The sequence below is a fragment of the Mustela nivalis genome (genome assembly GCF_964662115.1).
Source record: "Mustela nivalis genome assembly, chromosome: 14".
Classification (NCBI taxonomy): Eukaryota; Metazoa; Chordata; class Mammalia; order Carnivora; family Mustelidae; genus Mustela; species Mustela nivalis.
The window spans coordinates 1191810-1213080 of record NC_139033.1 but is presented as its reverse complement, the minus strand read 5'-3'; the positions used below and the strand labels follow the sequence as shown (position 1 = coordinate 1213080).

The 21271-nt window shown below is 52.3% G+C and overlaps 1 protein-coding gene across 1 annotated transcript; it reads right to left on the bottom strand.

Annotated features, from left to right (window-relative positions):
• Nucleotides 1–1915: 1915 nt before the first annotated feature.
• On the bottom strand, nt 1916–12267 carry SELPLG (selectin P ligand). The gene is made up of 3 exons (XM_082698826.1): nt 11935–12267; nt 10702–11427; nt 1916–3812 (listed from the first exon to the last, which is right to left on the bottom strand). The coding sequence occupies exon 3, from the start codon at nt 3805–3807 to the stop codon at nt 2614–2616; it is 1194 nt and encodes a 397-aa protein (XP_082554952.1). The 5' UTR covers nt 3808–3812; nt 10702–11427; nt 11935–12267; the 3' UTR covers nt 1916–2613.
• Nucleotides 12268–21271: the final 9004 nt, after the last annotated feature.

Sequence of the window (21271 nt, the reverse complement as noted above, 5' to 3'; positions counted from 1 at the left end):
AATTTTGTGAGCCAGTTGTTTCATAAGTTAAATTAAAAAAAAAAAAAAAAAAACCCTCAATACTCAACACCCATCACTTCCTAATTATTTTACAACATTCTGCTTTTATCTATGTTCTTCAGAGGATTTACCTTTGTTGTATCATTTGTTTTATGCACAGTTGATGTCTCAAAATCAGCCACGGGAGTATTTCCACCAACGATGGTGGTGCGCAGCACAGATCACCGCTTGGGTACAAATCCACCCCAGGAGCCCTCCTTCTGGGTCTGCAGCCCGTCTCTATTTCTGCAACCCCTGCTACTCCCAAACCGGGAAGCTCTGGGCTCTCAACCGCTCCAAAAGCTGGTGGCGGGCGCCTCCTGGTGGCTTCTTCGAGCACCTGTTATCCCCAACGCCCACTTCAGTCCGATGGCCTTAGGGAAAGCCGCCAAGGGGCTCTGGGGCAGCAATGTCCTCCAGTGGAGCGGGAAACGTGGGGACCTGCTCCCTGCCCAGAAGTACGGGGTGACACTGCTCAGATGTCCCCCTAGTCCTTCGGCCTTGGTCCCCCGCTCCATGATGTCGAGTCCCCCATCACTTTCTCATCACTTCCAAAGGGCAAGTAAACCCATGTTTCTCCTGATGCATAATCCCGCCTTTTCCAGGGTCAGCTGCCCCGGCCCAGGGTAGACACCCCTCTCCCACCAAAGTGCCCTGAACGCCTTCCTTGCGTGTCACACAGGAGAGTTGGGGGCAGGAGCCGACATCCCTCCACTTCTGACTCGGCCCCCAGGGCCTGCCACGTTCCCTCCTGCCGGGCCAGTCTCCCATCCCATCTCCAGCTGCAGCCGATACCTACCGGGACTCAAGCCTGTCTTTGAACTCTCTCTGCAGGCCACACCCTGAAGCGAAGGGATCTGTGGCTCCCAAGGAGGCTGCTGGAGGTATTTTTCTAGAAGAGAAACAGTCCACCAAGATGAGCTGTATTCCACTCCCAGAAGGTAGAACAGAGTGCTTGTCACAGCAGCTCCTTTTTTTGATCCCAGAGTGATGGAAAAGCATCAGGAGGCGGAAGATCCCAGGTCTGAATCTGGGGTCCCGCCACTCTGGAAGCTTTGGCACACTGGTCCGACCCTCGGGGTCAGCGTGGATCCAAAGGCGGTGGCGCAGGCACGGGCGAGCCTAGCTTGAGTAGGGCAGCCAGTGGTCCTGATTTGCTGGGGCTGCAGAGTTTCCCCAATATGGGGCTCCTAGGGCTAAAATCACAATGTCGCACACTACCGGGGTGCTCGCTTAAATGCTTAAATTGGGGGTCAGCAAACACAGAGCCTGCCGCCTGCTTGTAAATAGAGTTTGATTTAGAACCCAGCCCACCCCATTCATTGGTGACACGCCGTTCAGCACCACATTCGATCTACAAGGACGGAAGATGGGGTTGAGAATTTGCAGCTGAGACCACGTGATCTCCAAAATGTAAAAATTTTTTGGTCTGGCCGTTTAAGAAAAGGTTTGCTGGCCCCAGACTTTGTACAGAAACCTTATAGGCTGCAGCTGTGCTCAGCCCTGTGAGGGGTGAGTGTTCAATGGGAGACAGGCCCCCTATAGAAGCCAGAGGTCATGGTGGGTTTCCAGGGAGGATGGCCTTGACGTTTGTCTGAGATTTGAGGGGGTGGGGGACAAACTCTGTAGGCCAGAACTAGGTCACGGGGTGAGTTGAATAAAATAGATTCAGGGAACAGCCTCCGTGTCCCCATGACAGCCTAAAACCTTCCCCAGCTGCCCTAGGATGTACCAATATGTCCCAGTGTCTAAGAGACAATGCTGAAGGCAACTTTAGGCCCGGACAGGGGGCTTCCTGGAGGGGCTGGGTTGAACAGCAAAGGAACAATCCCCACCAGAAGGAGGCGCCCCGACACCCTGAGACATTCAGGCACCATTTGTTCATCAAATATTTATTAAAGGCCTGAGCTGTACCAGGCTCTGGGCTGGGGAGTAGGCCACGTCAGTGAATAAGACAGAGCCCTCCCTAAAACGTGGGCACAGGGGCAGACGAGAGAGGGCAGGAAAGGGGTTATTCTGTCCCCAGAAGGAAGCTCGTTGGTCCACACAGCCTCAAAGAAGCCTCTCCAAGTGACACCCCAGACCTCGGGCCAGGATCTCACCCTGGGCTCCCTGGGGAGACGCCCAAGAAAAGCCAAGCTGCCCTCAAGTGCAGGGGTGATTGCGAAAGGCCTGCGGAACCTGGCACCCCTCTCCCAAATGCCCATTCCCGTACAGTGACCAGCGCAGCCAGAAGACTCTGGGTCTTCCCTGGGTGCTAGGGAAGGAGACCTCAGTGGCTGGAGGCATTAGAGGGAGCCCAGACAGGTGGGAGGTAAGGAGGTGGGGGGACCTCCCCATCCTCCACTGGAGGCAGGAGGGAGACCAAGGCAGCTCGCTCACCAGTCCTGCTTTGGCTACAGGAGTTCAGCCCCTTTGGGGCCTATGGGGCAACCCTGTCCTAAAGATCCCCATCCCTGGGGGCCCCAAGGAAACCAAGACCATGGAACAGAGCCTGGGTGCTCGGTGGTGGCCCAGTGGGCCCTGGAGGGAGTGATGAGGCCAGGGTCCTGCTCAGGTGGACGAGCGGAGGAGTTAAGGGAGGAAGCTCTGCAAGGTGAGGTCGTCCCCATCTCGGCCCTCCCCAGGCTCCGCCTTTAGGCCCTGGCTCTTGGCATTGGGCAGGCCCCCATTGGCCGTGGCAGGGGGCAGCTCACCCCCCTCAGGCAGCAGGGATGAAATGCAGACCATCTCGGTAGGGGAATAATTGCGCACGGGGTACATGTGATTCTTGCGGGAGAGGCGGACGGCCAGCACTACGGTGCACACGAGAAAGGTTGTGGCTACCAGGGCCAAGATGAGGATGGCCAGTAGGCACTGCTTCACAGGGATGCGGTCTGGGGCCCCCGTGGGGATGGGGGCCACGGAGCTCTGTGGGGAGAGACGCTGCCTGTTTTTCCATTGTTCAGTGAAGACAGCGGACAAATTGCCCGCTGCCACAGTGGTGCTGTTTTGAGGATCAGAGGTCACAAGAGGGACGGTGGTTAGGTGCCCTATGGTGGTGGCTGGATCTGTGGACAGGGGCTCTGTGGCAGTTGGCTCGGTGGACAGGGCGTCTGTGGCTTCTGGGCCCGTGGACAGCATCTCCATGACAGTAGACTTCATGGACGGGGCCTCTGTGGCAGTAGAATCCGTGGACAGGGCATCTGTGGCTTCTGGCCCCGTGGACAGCATCTCCATGACAGTAGACTTCATGGACGGGGCCTCTGTGTCCGCAGGTTGCGTGGTCAGTGCCTCTGTGGACAGGGCCTCAGTAGTGGCCCGCTCTGTAGACAGAGCCCCCTCTGTGGATGGAGCCTCTGTGATGAGAGGTAATGTAGTGGCCGGTTCTTTGGTCAGTGGGTTCAGTGTGACAGGAATGCCTTGTGTGGTCAGTTCCATGCTCATACTCCCCAGGGTCACCCCTCCTGCATCCAGGCTAGCTGACTTCCCTGTGGCCACCTCCAGAGTGTCTGGCTCAGGATTTCCATGCCCCAATGTTGCCAACTCCGCCAGAAGTTTTGGAGTCAGGGCCAAAGACGCAGGGTTATCTGTAAGCATTTCTGGAGGGCCTGTGCCTTCTGTAACATAGTCATACGAGTCCTCTTCCTGGTCCTCATCCACCTGTCTCCGGCCCCGGGCAAGCAGGGCATCTGGGGCCTCCTGAGTTCCATTCTTCCCTATCCCCCACAGCTGGAGGCTGCTGTCAGGGCCCAGCAAAATCAGAAGAAGGAGGACTTGCAGAGACATGGCACCTGGGGGGAGACATGGACAGAGGGACATCAGGACAGCCTCACCCCTGGGCTTGCCAAGCCCCCTCTACTGCATTGGTGGACAGCCAGAGCCAGGAATACGTCTGATGGGGCAGGCACCTAGTGTCAAGCATCTATAGGACCCAGTGCATGCCTGGTACACAGGGCCTCCCCCACAAAGAGCAAGTATCATTGTTTAGCAACATCCATAGGTCCCTCCGGAGGGCCCCGCCACTCTCCTCTATGGTGCCTAGAAATTTTACCTCCCTACCCTTGGTGATTCAAACTGCAAAACTGTAGGCAAGACTCCACTGACTATCACGAGCCCAGTAGTGCCTGCTTACAATTCACGGATAGAGCCATGTACATATATTGTCCACAGATGGGGTCCACAAGCCAGCGAGTCTGGAGACCATGGGTCAACAGGATCAAGCTGCTTGTTTGGGCCTTTGGGGCCTTTTGGAGTCTGCTCCTGACCCGTGTCTCCACATCCCTTTCTCCTACTTTCCTTCGAATTGGCTCCCGCCCTACACAGGGCTGGCCTGTCCCTCAGATTCTTGGTTTTTCCCATCCTCTCTCAGTGTCTATGCTTGGTTTTGTCCTCATTTCCACAACTGGGATGAGGTCAAAACAGGCAGTGCCTACGAACGAAGCCCTTAGTCCTTCATTCCCATTGCAAGCTCCAGCAAAGGGCAGCTACTTGGGCTCCATCAGTAAGCCTCTCCTGTAAGTCTGTAAGGGCCCAGAGCCTTCAACTGAACCATTTGGGGCCAGGAGAAAACTCCCATCTCTTCAGAATGGTCCTGCCCTCCAGGAGCTGATAGTCCCCTCACTTGCCTGGGGGCCCATTCTCCTGGAACGCTTCTGCCCCCTGACCAGCCCAGACAGAAGAGTGCCTCTCCTTTCAACCCTCCCCTTGGTCTTTCTTCCTGGCATTGTGAACACCCGTGCTCTCCTCATGGTCCCCTTGCACTAGCGGGTTGTTTGCGGGATTCAGAATCATGCACTTGAAGAACCTGTGGGGAGTGACAGCTGTGCTCTGGGCCAGGATTGAGGTATTCCTGGTTTTCTTGGACCTTATACCCTCAGCAGGGCACAATCCCAAGCACTGTGTCTGGAGCAGAGCCTGGGTCATTTCCAATATTTCCCTTGTACCTCACATAATTTAGAGCAAACCAGTTGTTCTTCCTCCTTTGAGTGACTGTAGCTAGTACTCATAGGTTCCGTAGCTTCCAGGCTCAACTTGATCTCCTTCACCTGTTAGTTGATGTTAGTTTCTAAAATGTCACTCTGGGGGCATCTGGGTGGTTCAGTGGGTTAAAGCCTCTGCCTTCAGCTCGGGTCATGATCTCAGGGTCCTGGGATCGAGCCCCATATTGGGCTCTCTGCTCGGCGGGGAGCCTGCTCCCCCACCCCCGCCTGCCTCTCTGCCTACTTGTGATCTCTGTCTGTAAATAAATAAATAAAATCTTTTTAAAAAAATAAAAATAAAATGTCACTCTGATCATGTCTTAAAATAATTCCTTAAACGAAACTTTAGGATACCGGCACCAGACACATCAGGCCTTCACAACTGTTTTCATTTTATTGAGGAGGGATAAGGCTCAGACAGGTAAAGCAGCTTGCCCAAAGGCACACAGCTGGCAAGTGGCAGAGATCAGACTGGAGCCCAGGGAAGATTAAGGAAGCTCTGTGGAGAAACCTGACCTAGCTGAATGGCTTGGAAGAGACCTTAGCTGGCTGGTTTTGGTTTCTGTGGCTGGGATTGGGGATCTTAGCTGGCTGGTTTTGGTTTCTGTGGCTGGGATTGGGGACCCAGTTGAGAGAAGGAAGGCAGGGTAAGAATAAGAAGGACCTTGGGGAAGCTGGGTGGCTCGGTCGGTTAGGCATCTGACTCTTGATTTTGGCTCAGGTCATGATCTCAGGGTCGTGGGATCAAGCTCCCGGTCAGCTTAGCGCTCCACACGGAGTCTCCTTGAGATTCTCTCTCCCCTTCTCCCCCTGCCCCTCCCACCTCAATAAATAAATAAATCTTGAAGAAGAAGAAGGAGAAGAGGAAGAAGAAGGACCTTGAGGGCCATCTCATCCAGAAAGTTCTGTCCCATATGAACTAGGTGCTATGCAGGGCACAGGACTGAGACACAGACCATGTGGTCAGACAAAAACATGTTCAGATCCCAGCGCTGTTCCTTCTAAGCTGTATGATCTTGAATTTCTGAGCCTCGGTTTTCTCATCTGTAAAATGGGGATACCGATCTGCATCTATCTCATTGAGCTATTAAAGGAATGATGGACTCAGATGATGGACTCCAAAGCTCCAGGCTTGCAGTAGGGGCTTAATAAATGTATCCCTCCTCCCCACACATGCGCATGTGCATTTTTTTGCCTCCCAACCCGCCTTTAGGAGGCAGAGTGTCTTTGCGCAGGGGTGGAGTTCCTGCTTGGGGGTAATCTCTGCCTTACTTTGCTTTTGGGGGAGGCAGGGTGAACTTTAGGATCTGTATTTCAAAATTACCAAGACTTGTACCCACCACCCCCACTTGGCAGTTCTTGGTTCCTGGAAGGCAGAGCCCTCAGCCACTTCCTGGAAGCAGAGAGGGTGGGGACAAAAATAAAAAGCCCCACCCCCCGGTTCCTGGGTGGAGGATGCACCTTGATGAGTCAGGACCCAACTTTCTGTAGTCTAGAGGCGGGGAGGAAGGCGTGGAAGGGGCGGCTGCCCTCTCCCTGTGCCCATCCCCACCGTGCCCAGCATGCACAGGCAGCTTGGAGGGGAGACCACTCAGCAGCAGTGTAACCCTAGCAGGTTGCCTCAGTTTCCCTAACTGTAAAATAAGCAATCTGGCTTGAAAGAATACGTCTGGATGGCTCAGTCGGTTAAGCCTCTGCCTTTGGCTCAGGTCATGATCCCAGGGTCCTGGGATCGAGTCCTGCATTAGGCTACTTGCTCGGCAGGGAGCCTCCTTCTCTCTCTGCCTCTGCCTGCCACTCTGCCTGCTTATGAGCACACTCACGCTCTCTCTCTCTCTCTCTCGGACAAAGAAAGAAAGAAAGTAAGTAAGAAAGAAAGAAAGAATCTGAGAATCAGATAGCATGCTGTAGGGAAGGTCTCTGATATCTGGCATCCAGTAGGGGTGTTTTACTGGGGAACCCTCTTCGGGGCTGCGGACAGAGATGCAGAGGAAAGAGAAAGCTCAGGGTCAGGAAAGGTGTGGCCGCGGTGGCCTCTCTACCTCCCCCAGGGGCAGTGAGAGATGCCATGGGGTCCTGCAGGAGAGCAGAGAGCGCCGTGTGTGTGGAGATAAGACAGGGCACACCAGGAAAGCCCCATCTCCCAGCCCAGGCCTATTTGGGGGCGACAACCTCGTCCAGGGTGTTCCCACTATTAGCGCTCAAAACCTCTCATCCCCTTATCCCTGGCCTCAGTCCCTCAGCCTCAGGCTGGTCACCTCAGCCTGGTGCCTGCCACTCCACGGGCTTCAAGGGAGAGGGATGACAGGGACCATGAACACCACAGCCATGAACCAGGCTGCAGCTGGGCAGGCATCCGCTCATTCTACAGGAAGAAAATCCAGCTCCCGGGGTTTCTGGGGCTCTGAGGGGGCTGTGCAGGGGGCTGTGACTTTAATATTCGCTAAGATCAATGTATTGTTATACAATGAGAACGGCGTATCAGAAGGCTGGACCATTCCACACCTGCACTGGGTGCTACGATTCCCATTACACAGATGAGGACAGCAAAGCTCAAAAGACTGAAGGCAATTCCTCAGAGTGGTGAAGCCCTTCCCTTACACCTTTCTCTTCCCAGAGGCAGGAAGGCGGTCACTCACCACAGGAGAGGGGCTCTGAGAGAGGGGCAAAGAGCTGCTACGTCCTGTCTTCCTGCTTGTCTAGTGGAGTAGGTCAGATATGGCCCATTTCCTGCCTTTTACCCTAAAACCAGGTTGCTTTGCTGGGGCCCCACCCAGGCTGCGGAGGGGCAGACTGCTGGCAGGGGCAGCGGAGGGGGTGGGGGGCCCTGCCCTGCTCCAGACAGCTGCAGGCGGCAACCCCAGCGCTGCTCGGGAAGGACACCATGGCAGTTCCAAGAAGCTTGGGACTTCACAGTCAGAATCTTGGATCCCGGGAATCCCTGCACTCAACAAGAGTTTGGAAGCTTGGGACTGGAAAGACAAAGCATCTCAGGGTGTGGATTGAACAGCAGGCCGAGAGAAGGGGAGGCTCCAGATCAGCAATTAGGTCAAACCGAGCCCCAGGTGTCCCCCACTCCTTCCACCCCACGCTGACCCCAGGGCAGTTCTCAGTCCTGGCAGCCAGGACAGGCCCTGGCCCAACTCGGCATCAGGTCCAGCGTCAAACCCGATCAAGGCTCAGCTCTGGCATGCACAAGCTGTGTGATCTTGAGCAACTGAACTCACCTCTCTGAGCCCCAGGGCCCACATCTGGAACTCAAGGACAATGATAGCACATACACTTTGTGGGGTGGCTGTGGGTTGAAGAGAGCTGGTTCAGGTTGAGTGTTTAGCACACAGGAAGTGCTCCATAATGGCAAGCTGTTGTCTCTGTCATTCTGCATTCGGGCCGTAGCCTGGAAAAAACCCCACCCTGGAATAGCTTTGACATACCTCTGATCTTGTCTGACAGCGAGGGCGGGGATAGGGAGCCCTAGAAAACTGTCTCTACACCAAACCCCGGGCCAACCCCAGCTTGCAAATCACAGGAATCAAGTGTAAACCATGCTCCAGGGACTGATCTAAGAGCTATGCATGAATCACTGGCTCACCCAGGCCCTAGCACCTCCTCTACTAACTGCACGTGAAAGATGCGAGAGAGAAACCGAGACCCACTTGGCACCTAGCGTCAGGAACCCAGTAGGAGAGGGCTCAGCAACTTGCCCCTGGCTGTTCTCATTCCAGATCCAACTCACAGTCACCTCCTATCATCTGTTCTCCAGAGCTGAGCAAATGATGCCTCCTCCAAGAAGCCAACCTGGATTGCCTCAGGCACAATTAACGGGTCCCATTGTTTATAATGTTGTTAAAATGTTGTTTACTATCTAACACTCCATTCCCATTGACCCATAAACTTCAAGAGAATGGGAACCACAGATGTCCTGCTGCTCACGCCCCATGCTCAGGGCTTAGCAGACAGGCAGGTACTTAGACGGTATTGTGACATTTGCCCAGTGGGGCACAGGCACAGTGCTGCCCCACCCCCACCCCCACCAGACTGCAAGCTTTCAGAGGACAGGGTCTCCACCGGGTCCCCAGCACTGGCAGGCCTGGCCTCCTGGGGGCTCACCAAAGGCCCATTGCAGGAGGGGACTCAGGAATGGGGTAGAGGCAACCGACATGTGTGTTCTTGCACTGGGCTTGCTGTCCTGCCCTTCCTGACTTTTCTCATCATCGCCACTGACCCCATCAAGGAGCCCTTTCTGGCTGCTTTTTTACCTAATTACCACCCATCCCCCTAAACTGATACCGCAGATACGCCTGTTTACGGTTCCGTAGCCCTGTGCAGGAACACGGGGCACAGTGATGGCTAAGATTTGTTCTCCTGCACCCACCAAAGCAAAACAAAACAAAACAAAACCAACTTTTACCGTCCGGACCCTGAATTCGGCAGCCTAGCATAGAGGAGGCAAGGTATTTTGCACAAATGAATTCAAAGAGACCCACACTTGGTTTTAGTTTACCAACTGAGGATTGTCTGGAGAACTGTGTATGGACAGGCAGATGGACCAGCACACAGAGGCACCAACACACTCCAGCCATCCTATCTCCTTCTAGCCTGAGCCCCAGGTCCCACTGCCGTCCTTTTGTTCAAGCTCAGCAAAGGAGACCAAGAGACCACGGCTGGGGTCACCCTGGGCTCCACGAGGGTTCTGCGGCTAGATGGGGGCGGACAGTGAGTCCAAGGCCAGCCACCTCCCATCCAGGCCACGTTGGGGCTGCTTCTCCCCTTTGAGCCTCAATTTTCTCATTGACAAAAGGGAGGCACAGCATTCCTGGATGACTGCCCGGCCCCTCAGAAGACCCTGCTCCTGCCTGTCCGAGCTTCCCGGGAGACGCTCAGCCTGGCAGCCCAGTCCCTTCCGCCATCAGGGCTTCAATCTCCGCTGGCCGCTGGCCAAGCTTGGTGAGGGAAGCATCTACCATTTCGGGTGTGGCCCGGCAGCCCCAGAGGAAGCGGCTGAGGGGCCTGGGGCCAGGAGGGTCACCTCTTGAGCTCCCTGCCCACCCAGAGACCAGGTCTCAGGGGGCTGGAAGTCCGAGATGGGAAAAGAAGAAAACAAGAGGGGCAAGAAGGAGGAAGAGAAGTACAGCGACTGACCGGAGCCCTGATCATTGTTTATGTATTCTAATTATGATTATTTTCTCTTTCGCTAGCAGTATTAGTTAGTATCCTAATTCTAGTATTTTCATGATTTGCTACAGACCAGTGTCATCTTCTCAACTTTATAAAAAACATGAAAAACATGACTTTGGAGATAATATTGTTATGGACCCATAGCCTAAGAGGCCTCAGGATACAGCCTGCACCTGCCCTCTCCCTTTCGGGAATCGCCCAGATCTACACCTACCTCTGCTCTGAGCCAATCCCCTCGCCTCCCTGTGCCTCCCATGAAAGCAGGGCTCGTATGATTTCTGCGATTTTTTTCAAATTTAGAACCCCTCCCCCTCCCTCAAGCCAGCTGGTGCTGGCAAGTCTGCTGGGAGGGTAGGACGGAAGTGGAGGGAGGGAGCGGGATCCAGAAGACACAGTGGAATAAGGCCATGACCTTGATCCTGAGCCCCTGGGCTCTGGTTCAGAGCTTAGGCCCTGCCCCAGGCTGGTCCCAGGCCACCGCCCTCCCCGACTGTTCCCCGCGGGTGGGCGAGCAGGCACTTACCTTGCTCAGCAGAGCATGGGACAGCTGCCTCGAGGGCCCAGGAGAAGCGGCTTCTCTGCCGTAGCAACCCGGGACGGAGCCCACACAGCCAGAGTACTGCTGTGGCACCCCGGCTGTGGTCCCGGACCCCGCCAACCCTCAACGGTCTGTGTGAAAGAAGGAAGCGAGAATGTGGTTACTCAGACAGGGCCACGTGACGGCCCACACCCCCTTGTTTGTGACAGCTTTGGTGGCGGTATGGATTGAGACCGGGTGGGTAGTAGGAGAGCGGGACCTGCAGAGCCCTCTCGGGTTCCGGTGACCGCGCACATGCTGAAAACCACACGGAAGCTTTCCTGGGGAGGGCTGCTTGAGAGGCACAACCCCACTGTGATGGGAAGAGGGGTGAGGAGGGCCCCACCCTGGACGGAAGGGAGTGACCGGATGCAAATGAGAATGGTTCTAGATTCTTGTCCAAGGCGGGAATCCCGGTGGGAGAAGCCATGGGACACAGACTTTCCCGAGGTTTGCAGATCGAGGTAGCCGTTCTTTCAGGGTCCGCCTCCAGGGACACAGGTGGTCTTTTTAGCCATAAGCAGTACCTGCTCTGAGGAGCTACATGGCAAATTCCACTGTGGTAAGACCTGCTTATTTTATCTCCCCAGCCTGACTCGTTCATCAGGCTGGGGGCTCTGAGGTCCAGAAGGCAAGCTCTTCCGGGCTCCGGTCCTCGTGGAGCTCTTCCATCTGGTGGGGAAGCCGGCAGGTGAACAAGGGAACAGAGTGTCACCCTGCGGTGAGCTAAGGAGGGGCCCCTACCCTACGCTGGGTGGAGGACGGGGTTGTCAGGAGAATCTTCGAAGAAGTGGCTCATGATCTCAGGGTCTTGGGGTCGAGCCCCCCATTGGGCTTCCTCATTGGTAGGGGGTCTGCCTCTCCCACTCCCTCTGCCCCTCCACCCAACTTGGGCTTGCTCTCTCTCTCTCTCTCACACACAACTAAATAGATGAATAAAATCCTTAAAAAAAAAAAAAAGAACCTCTATTCTGGAAGCTCCCCCAAATTTCCCCAGTCTGTATAGAGAGAGGAACACTGAGACCCCCAGGTACATCAGAGACGGGACAGTCCCTCTGCTGGGACTGCCTTGGGTCCCCACCCCTCAGCCCTCAACCCAGCTCATCCTGAATCAAATCCACAGTTCTGAAAAAAACGGAGAGGTCCTAAAGATACAGAAGACAAAGGAGGGGGACTTACTTCCCAGTCTGCCTGCGACTGAAGGACCTCTGGGGATGCAAGGCTTTCAGGCTTAAAACTGGGCAAGTCTCTGGCAAAGCAAAATAAATGACTTGGTCACCTTGGGGACCGGCCCCTTCCAGGCCACGGGGCCAAGGGAGCTGGCCATTCGCTAAATTCTGAATGGGGTGGCATCTGAAGCTGTTACCCCACCTGCAGCGCTGGGGTGGGAGGACTAGTGTTGGGGGGTTCCGGAACAAGCGGAGGCAGAGTCCCACATCCCCCAGATGCATCCCTTCCTCCCCCTCCCAGAAGCAGCCACAAGCTTCTTCTCCGGAGGGTCGGGTACAACCTGGGGAAAAGGAAACTGTACCACAGACCCGCCCCTGGTCCTTTATGCCATCTGTGAGCTTTGAAAACCATCCTAGAGCAGGACCCTTCGGGGGACAACAATCAAGGCCAGGGGGCTGATAACGGGCCACGTATGAGCTGCATGACCTTGGGCAAGTGTCCTCTCTCAAGCCTCGGCTTCCTCGCCTGCAAAGCCTCGTAATACAAATGCCTAACATTTCCTTGGCCTCTGCCACACTCCAGATACTGCATCATATCAGCTCATAGAACGCTCAGAGCAGTCCTTTGGGGAAACTGAGGCTCGAAGTGAGGCTGTGCCCTGCTCAAGGTCACGCAGAGTAGGGGGCAGAGCCGGGTCCAGGCAACAAGAGGAAAAAGCCCAGCCTCTCACCCACGATGGTCCTGGCTGAGTAGCCGCATGCAGCCTGTCTCCTCTGCAGGCCAGCAAGCCCCCAGCAAAAGGAAAGGGAATAACTCAGGGGCAGGTACGTGATTTCAAGGTAAGCCCAGAGTGTTAAGCCTGTGTTTTCACGCTGGAGAGACCACCAAGGAGCCAAGCACCAATGCAATCACACGAGGGTTTTTTTGACAAGCTTGGGCCCAAGTATATCCGGCACAGCGGAATAGGGACTTGGACCCCGAATCAAATTACAGTCCGAGTTTTTGAAGGCAGAATAGGGATGGACTTGGCGGTGGGTGAGGACAAAGGGGATTAGGGATGATGTTAGTCTCTAAGGAATTTTGGAAGCAAGGTCTCCAGAACCTTGAGGGGCTAGCTATTGTTGAGAGAAAGATTTTTTATTCCCAATAATAAAAATCTTCTCATGAGACCGTTTAGATGTGTATCAGTGGGCCATATGCTTGGGAATGATTGTTGACACTATCTTGGAGGTTTAGAGATTAAGTTTCCTAAAGGAATTGTTAAAGTAGACTTACAGGATCCTAGTCGGACCTGTTGGGGTAGGGGGTCGGTCAGGGTAGGATTGTCCTTAACAAAATCTCAAGGTGAGGGCAGTTGAGTCCCCAGGGGAGAGCCACTTGGTCTGTTTCAGGGGCTTGTCAGTAGGTAAGGAATTTTAATGATTTTCTTCTGCCTCTTTTTACCACATCAGCTAAACTTGAGGTGGGATGGCCTTAATTTTCTCGGCCTCCACACAGAGCAGCTGAATGGGCTTGCTGAGGAGCGACGACCACTACGGCCCAGGCCATCCGCGCGAAGACCAGAACAACCACCTCTCGTGAAACCTAAACCCTGTGAGATTCAAGCATTCAAAGTGAGCAGGTTTCTATGTCTGCAGGCAGAGCCCAGGAAGGGGCTCCCCAAATGCCTTCAGAGAGCAAAGCGATGATACTTGACTTGAGAGGAACACTTGAAAAAAGAGACCGGTTCCATCCTGATGGAAACCCGCCCCTCGGAGAGCGATCCGGGCGTGAAAGTCGCACGTACGCTGGGTGTGCACAGAGCACTCACGGGCAAAAGTAAAGATGTGTAAACAGGGTACTTTCAGGTGCGGGCAGGTGCTCAGAGGAGGCACCGAAGGAAAGGCTCCGGGCTCTCATCTCTGGGTGGCCCAAGGATGGGCAGCCCCTTCTCTTTTCCCATACGTCTTCCTGCCCCATATTTTTAGATTAAAAAAGTGTCTGTAACGACGTCTATGTCGGCTTTATGACCGGGAAACAGAGATGTTAAGCAGCACGAGGACCTGAGAGATGTCCTAGATTTCAGGGTGACTTGACATTTACCCTCTCTGTCTTTACCCGTCCAGGGGGCTTGGAGGACAGCCCCTCCCACAGCCCAGCCCAGTGTTTCTTGGGGTTTCCCACAGCCCTTTGGCCACAGCAATGAGACCAGTCCCATCACTTCCTCTAATGCTCAGCCCGAATCTGGAGGATTTTCTTGGGTCGGGGGGCGGTTAGGAACCTACTCAGATATCATAGAAAGCCCTGGAGGGCAACTCCTTCCCTAGAATAGGATCAAGGAGCTTTTTCTGTAAAGGACCAGAGAGACGGCATCTTTTCAGCGTTGTGGATCTGTCCCAAATATTCAACTCCGGGATGGAAACAGCCATAGTCTATATGTAATAAAGGGGTGTGGCTGTGAGCCAATAATATTTTCTTTAAAAAAGTAGGTGGAGGGCCAGATTTGTCCTACAAGCTGCGGTTTCCTGGCCTCTGACCTAGAAAAATGAGACACTGGCTATGGGGAGAACCATTTGGACTAAGGAATGAATGGGTCCCCACAAATGGGCAGAATGAAACACGAGTCCCCTTAAGACAATGCCATGGGCTTTCTCAGGGTAGGGCACATTTAGTGTGCTCTAAGTGCCAGGCACTCGGATGAGCTGCACACAAGACACATACTGTTCTTGGGGCCCCTCTGGGGCCCTACAGATGAGTGTCCAGGTCAAAAGCCATCATCCAGGGCCACCGAATTAGCCAGGTGGAAAAACGGGGGTTGGAGAGTGAGGAGAATTGAACCCTTGCCTCCAGGCTGTTGTGTAGCTTTAGGGAATTCACTTGGCTTCTTTGAGATTGTCTCATCTCATTCCTGCTTAGTGCAAAACAGCGCAAGGAATAATCAGAGTCTAAGAGGAGACTGGGCTGCAGATGTAGGCAGAGCCCAATCGCTTCACCTCTGACTCCCTGGGTCCGTCTATCCTAAAACGTAAGAGCGAATCCCACTCTGGGTCTCAGGCCCCTTAGCCCTCAACGAATAATCCTTGCTTCAAGTGTAGGAGCTCCCTCCCTATGCAGGATTCAATGACTACCCATTGTTTTTATTTTATTTTTCAAAGATTTTATTTATTTATTTGAGAGAGAAAGAATGAGCAGTGGGGAACAGCAAAGAGGAGGAGAGAGAGGGGGAGAGAGAAAGAGAGAGAAGCAGACTCCCTGTTGAGTAAGAAACCTAACTCGGGGCCTCATCCCAGGATGTAGAGATCACGGCCCGGAACTGAAGGCAGACGCTCAAAGGACTGAGCCACCCAGGCACTCCTCCCCATGGCTTTTTTTTTTTTTCAATTTAAGATTTTATTTATTTATTTATTTGATAGACAGAGATCACAAGTAGGCAGAGGCAGGCAGGGGTGGGGGGTGGGAAGCAGGCTCCCTGCTGAGCAGAGAGCCTGATGTGGGGCTTGATCCCACGACCCTGGGATCATGACCTGAGCCGAAGGCAGAGGCTTTAACCCACTGAGCCACCCAGGTGCTCCTACCCATGGCTTATAGAATAAAGACTCAAATGCCCAACACGGCAGCCGATGCTTTAACCCTTCTTCCTCTCCAGCCTCATGTTGCTCACATGCGCCCTTGTTCTCTGCTCCAGTGCCTTCTTTTTGCTCCTCTTATGTTTCCTCCTGACACAGGACCTTTGCATATACAGTTCCTTCTGCCTGGAGCATTCCTTACTGCTCATCACCTGAGTAACTCCTACTCACAATTTAGACCCAGTTCACCTGCCATCTCCATGGGAAGAGCCTTTCCTAGCCCGTAACCCCACTCTGAGATCTCAGAACACTGCCTCCCTCTCTGATATGCATGTCATTCCTTGATACCTATCTCTCTTCCTAGAAGCTCCAGAAGAAACCCACTGCCCACCATTGCATCTCGTGGGCCAAGCACAGCTCCTGACATACAAGAAAAACAATGGCTAACATTTTTCAGGAGCTTCTTCATGCCAAGCACTGTCCTAGGATCAAATTAAACAATTCAACAATTTAAACAAATTGGTAATTTAATTTGTCACAATTGTCTCATGAAGTATTAATAGTATCCATATTTTTGGATGGAAAAAACCAAGGCCCAGAGAGGTTAAGTAACTCGCCTGAGGTCACACAGCTAGTAAGTGGGAGAGCCAGGGTTTAAGCTCTCTGATTACAGAGCCTAAATTCAATCACAGTGGACGTTCATTGAATAAATATACAAACTCTCCTGCTTCTCCTGGCACACCCTGCCCATTACGATTGGTCCACGGGAATGCCGTGGTCCCCATGTGAACTGCTGGGGTGTGGACCCAGAACTGCAGTCAGCAAAGTGTGTGAGTGTTATCATCCTCTCTATACAAACCACAGTGATGGGGCTAGCCCTGGACCCGAGGGCCACTCACAGGCCTTTTGGCAAACATGTGCTCCCAGGGGGTTCACTGACCCATTACTGCTGGAGCAGCCCTCTCTTAAAGCTCACAGGGCCCCCCACTTGGACAACCAAAGATCTGATATCTGAGCAATCTCCCACCTCCTTATATTTGGACCTTCCTAAATGGTCTTCCACACACTAAATGCAGTCTTGCTTACATGAGCTGATGGGTGAGAATGCTTGCCATGGTGGAGTTCACTCTAGTTGGGTGGGGGCCTGTCTGGTTGCATTTCGCTCCACTTTTGCTTCTGGGTGGGCAGCGGAGGAGGGGAACTGTTTACTCCAGTGACAAGTACGATCGCCATGTAGAGACAAGAAAGCCAGCAAAGCTTAACTTCGACCTGATATTTACCAGGCATAAGCTGGTCAACCATGCATTCGGCTATTGAGGAAAATGAGGGAAAAAAAAAATTAAATACTTGTGAAATCCTGAAATTTTGTGAATGGGCAAGACTGCACCTGATGAGATCTGAACATCTGTTTGTAATTTTGCTGGGAACTCACCATGGCCCCTCTCCGCTCCCCCGTCAAGACACCCATTTCCCGGAAAATGGGGGAAACTGTGGGGAAAATGTGGTCACATCTCCTAGAATCATGCCTGCCTTCTACAGTAGCCATTCTGCCTCCTAGGAAGCTGAGGCTTAGGGAAGGGCCCAGGTGTATTTGAGCCCGGGTTGGCCAGACCAGACCACAAAACCTACAGCTTCCTACCAAACAGGCATCCAGCTAGAAAAGTCTCCACCATGAGGATCCTCTGTTCAAAGGAAAGCAAAGATCTCATAGAGAACAGAGCTGTTTTAATGAAGGGAGGTGGTGGGGGAGGGGTCATACCCAAGGGCCTGCCCTCCCCCCCTTCCCAACACACACATCCTCTTTGATTGAAAGGAGGGCTCACAGGCTGTGATTTGCCCATTTGAACTATCTAAAGAGGAAATGGCCACTTTGGGGCCCATTGCAGCTGGGACTCAATTCCTCTTCTCAAATGAGAACAGAACCTTGGGGAGCCCTGGATTCTGGCTGTCGCTCTGGGCAGCCCCAGGAGCAGTTTCTGGGATGACGGCCTGCAGAGCAAGGCTGTCCCTCCAGAGTAAACGAGAATAGGGGCTCTCCAGGGCTCACTGCGTCAGCGTGGGTGCTGGAGAGTGGCCAGCGCAGGGGCTGGTCCCCCACCTGGAAGGCCAGAGGGTCATCAAATATAGAAATATGTTCCAGACTCTAGTTTTTCCGACAGTAACAGTTGAAGGAATCAATGCCCCTGATGGCCACCCCGAGCACTGGGCATGGTGGCACAGTGATGGAGAACTACGGGTCTCAGACCTCAAAGGGCTCTGACGAAGGAGAAATACCGGCACAAATATGGAGTCTTGGTTGCAAACTCAGCTCAAGCTGGCTTAAGTGGCAGTAGGATTCCTGAGATAGCTCACGGATCTTTGCATGGATTCAGGGAACTAAAGCGACCCAGAAGCCTTTTCTCCATCACTGCACACCTGCTCTGCCTGCTTGCTTGCTCCCAATATCCCCACAACTCAGGCCTCTGTAAGGGGAAACTCAAGATTTAGCACCGCAGGAGGTGGCTCCAAAGGGGACATTAGCCCAGCCAGGGGAGGGTCACATTCTGGAAGCAATGTACTATCGTGCAGACCATCCGTTATGTGTCTCCGTCCCCAAAATGTGTTTTCATTCATTCACTTAGCAAGTGTATATGTATTTTTTAAAGGCTTTTGCTTTTGTTTTTGTTTTTGACAGAGAAAGAAAGAGAGAGAGCACAGGCAGGGGAGTGGCAGCCAGAGGGAGAGGGAGAAGAAGGATCTCCAAAGAGCAGGGAGCCTGACGTGGGGCTTGACCCCAGAACCCTGGGATCATGACCTGAGCCAAAGGCAGATGCTTAACCGACAGAGCTAACCAGGCCCCCCTAGCAAATATTTTTCTTTTTTTTAAATTTAAATTCAAGTAGCCAACATATAGTATATCATTAGTTTCAGATGTAGGGCTCATTGATTCATCAGTTGCATAGAACATCCAGGACTCATCACATCATGTGCCCTCCTTAATGCGCCCATCACCAGGTTACCCCATTCCTCTACCCACCTCCCCTTCCTTCATCCTGTTTCCCAGAGTCAAGAGTCTTTCATGATTTGTGTCCCTCTCTCATTTCTTCCCATTGCTTTCCCTCTTCCCCTATGATCCTGTGCTAGTCCAAATATTCCATGTAAGTGAAACCATACAATAGCGTTTCTCTGATTGACTTACTTCACGCAGAATACCCTCCAGTTCCATCCACATCGATGTAAATGTAAATGGTAAGTATTCATCATGATGGCTGAGTAATAATCCATTGTGCATATAAACCACAACCTTATCCATTCATCTGTTGAAGGACATCTCAGCTCCTTCCAGTTTGGCTATCGTGGACATTGCTGTGATGAACACTGGGGTGCAGGTGCCCCTTCTGATCACTACATCTGTATCTCTGGGGTAAATACCTAGGAGTGCAATTGGATATGGTAGCTCTATTTTTAACTTCTTGGGGAAACTCCATACTGTTTTCCAGAGTGGCTACACCGGCTTGCATTCCCACCAACAGTGTAAGTGTGCTCCCGTTTCTCTGCATCCTTGTTAACATTCGTTGTTCCCTGTCTTGTTAATTTTAGCTGTTCTGACTGGTGTGTTGTGGTATCTCATTGTGGTTTCGATTTGTATTTCCCTGATGCCAAGTAATGTGAAGCATTTTTTTCATGTGACTGTTGGCCATTTGTATGTCTTCTTTGGAGAGATGTCTGCTCATGTCTTCTGACCATTTCTTGACTGGATTGTTTTTGGGGTGTTCAGTTTTTTAAGTTCTTTATAGGTCTTGGACCCCAGCTCTTTATCTGTTAAGTCATTTGCAAATATCTTCCCTCATTCCCTAGGTTGCCTTTCGGTTTTGTTAACTGTTTGCTGTGCAGAAGCTTTATATCTTGATGAAGTCCTAATGTTCATTTTTGCTTTTTTTCCCTTGCCTTTAGCAATGTGTATTGCAAGAAGTTTCACTCTAGCAAATATTTTAAAAAGCAATCTGCCAGATTCTGGTGATAAAAGTGCATGAAATGAGTTCCTGTCTTTGTGGAGTCTACAATCAGTTCAGGGAGACAGTCAAAATCTCAACTGAATTTGATTGATCTGGTGGAAATAAAGTGTTATGGGGAAGATGGGAGGAGCGGAGAGCGAAGTGGTGAGCCTCGAAGATGCTGGGATAGAGGAAGATTGGGTGGTCTGGAGAGAGCCGTGCATGGGAGTATCAAAGGTAAGAGGCCTCCTGAAAACAAGGGAACATCAGGAAAGGAGGTCAGGGAGGCAGCTGGGCCAGTCATATGTGAGGTCAGCTTTTATTCTGAGTGGGAGGAGGAACCATAGGGGGTTTTGACTCCAAATATGGGGGTCAGCAATCTTTTTCTTAATGGCTCAAATTGTAAATATTTTAGGGTTTGTGGTCATACATAGAGTCTCTGTTGCAACTCACCTCTGAAGGTGTAAAAGGAAAGCAGCCATCGATGTTGCTTGAACAAACAGGAATGGCTTTGTTCCAATACTTTCTTCATGCTCACTAAAACTTGAATTTCACGTATTTTTACTTGTCACTATTTTTTAAAGTTCCCCGCCCCCAACCATTTAAGTACATAAAAAACCATCCTTAACTTGTGGGCTCCACAGAAACTTCCAGCAGGGCAGCTTTGGCCTGTGGACCTCAGTTTGCCACATCTGCCTTAACACCTTAAATGGTCACTCTGGTCTTTGTGTTGAGAAGAGATTAAAGCAGGGAGCAGGGAGCAGGGAGCTTGGTTCGGAAGATGTGATAGCACATTTTATGGTGATAGTACATTTTATGTCAATTTTATTGGGCCCTAGGGTATCTAGAGCATTTGGGCAAATATCCTGGGCTCGTCTGTGAGGGTGTTTCCAGATACTAACATTTGAATCCCTAGACTGAGGAAAGCAAATTGCCCTTCAGTGTGGGCGGGCCCCACCCAATCAGGTGAAGGCCAGAAAAGAACAAAAATGGGTAGTTAAGTGAACTCCTTGCCTGCATACACTTAAGTACTGTTTTTTTCCACTGCCTTTGGACTCAAATGGAAACATCGCGTCTCCTGGGTCACCATCTTGCTGACAGGAGACCTTGGGACTTATCAGTCTCCCTAACCAAGAGCCAGTTCCTTATCATGAATCTCTTTGTATGTACATATCCTATTGGTTCTGTCTCTCTGGCGAACCCTAGCACAGAAGCTAGTACACATTACAGATGACAGGGACAAGGACTAGTGGGTTGACAGCAGCAGTGTGAGAAGCATCTGGCGTATGTGCGTATCATGAAGCTCCAAGCCACACAAGTAGCTGACAGTCCATGGTGGCATTGGAGAAAGGAGATGGGAATCAGGTGGGGTGAGAGGCAGGGAGCAAGTCAAGTGGGCTCTCATGGAGGAGGCTGAAAAGCATGGACTTCATCCTGGAGATAAGGGGAACCACTTGTGTCCCCCTCAGAGATCTTGACAGATTGTTCTAGAAACCATTACTCTGGAAGCAAAAAAAGGGAAGGTGGGTGGGGGGTAGAGGAACCAGCTACAAGGCTGTTCAGACAATGGTCTGTTCTCTCTACAAGGGGAAGTTTCTGGCAGGTGCCCAGACAGCTATATGGAATTCGCCGCCTTTCCATCTTTTGTGGCATATTCATCCACAGCCCTGAGTAGAAACTGCCATGTTCCTTTTCCTGTTTCAGAGAACTGTAGTTGAGGGGGGCCGTATGCAGTCTCGCAGTTTGTTAACCATGAGGTGCCTTTTCTACCTCTGACAACCCAAGTATCATCTTGGCACGGAAATGAACCTGCAACAATTTCCTGTT